Below are 1105 nucleotides of genomic sequence, written 5' to 3' on the forward strand. Positions count from 1 at the left end.
CTAATCCCCTTTTTTAAATTGCCAAGCACTCCTTTTAATTTTAACACTGTGAGAACCAGAAAACTATGGAATAGAAAGACGACTTTTAGCCTCATATTATGACTTCAAATAGTCCAAACACAGCAATACTGCATTGTAACTCGACCCTTTCGACTTAATAACTGATTTAATCAGTTAGTATAATTATTGTTGGCTTTTAAAATCATCAAATATCCCTAAATATTGCTTTAACGTCGTCTTCCTATTCCACAGTTTTCTGGTTCTCACTGTAACAACTGTTTATACATGTTTTAGGAAGTTCAGAGATCCTAGATCATAAAATCTTCTATACAGTGGTGCCAATGCCTCCCCAACTTTTACAGAATCCCTGTACTCAGCGCCAACATGTACCGTCTGAACTTTCAACGCTAAAAACACACAAACAAAGCGAAAATATCAGGAACAATGCCTCAGAACCTTTAGAAGACATATCACAAGCAAATAATGAGTTCGAACCTTTGGTCAAAATTGAAACTAGTTCTGAAAGATTAAATTTTGACGAGTTTGGACATATAACAGAGGAAAAAGCTACTCTCAACCCTTTAGATAACCCTACCAATAGTGAAGGGTTGGAACACATGGATGATGAAGAAATAGAAAATGATGTGATTAAACCTTCTGTAAAAATAGAAACAGTGGATGTAGATTTCATCATGGAAGATTTAGAAGATCCATTGGCTGGATACTAAACGGGAGAAAGGATTTACAACAGTACCATTTCTCTAAAAAATTGACTAGTGGATTAAACTGTTAACAAACTGTATAATTTTAATGTGATAAGTACAAACTATTATACAATCTGAATATAAGATGAAATATTTCCTTGGTTATAATTGTTATTTTTATTACATCAAAGGGACAGACCGGCTATGTAAGGTAGTTGAAATGAGTATGCAGTGTTGTGGACAAATTCTTTGGGATTCATTTGAGATAATAAAACTTCTTAAAGATCTGTAAATCCAGAGTTTGAGCGCAATGTTGACGTTCAAAATCCACTTTTGGGTGGATACGTTTTCAGAATTGTGTTTTTTTAAATTATTAAATAACGACGACAAAATGTAAACAA

At 33.4% G+C, this 1105-nt stretch overlaps 1 protein-coding gene across 1 annotated transcript in view; it reads left to right on the forward strand.

Moving 5' to 3' along the window:
* Nucleotides 1-865, forward strand: part of LOC111716331 (uncharacterized) — a 5599-nt gene extending 4734 nt beyond the window's left edge. The window contains exon 8 of the mRNA XM_023491769.1: nucleotides 295-865. Within this exon, the coding sequence (XP_023347537.1) occupies nucleotides 295-728 (434 nt within the window). The 3' untranslated portion in view covers nucleotides 729-865. The remainder of the gene's footprint in view (nucleotides 1-294) is intronic.
* Nucleotides 866-1105: the final 240 nt, after the last annotated feature.

The sequence above is a fragment of the Eurytemora carolleeae genome, unplaced genomic scaffold (assembly GCF_000591075.1).
Source record: "Eurytemora carolleeae unplaced genomic scaffold, Eaff_2.0 scaffold2034, whole genome shotgun sequence".
Classification (NCBI taxonomy): Eukaryota; Metazoa; Arthropoda; class Copepoda; order Calanoida; family Temoridae; genus Eurytemora; species Eurytemora carolleeae.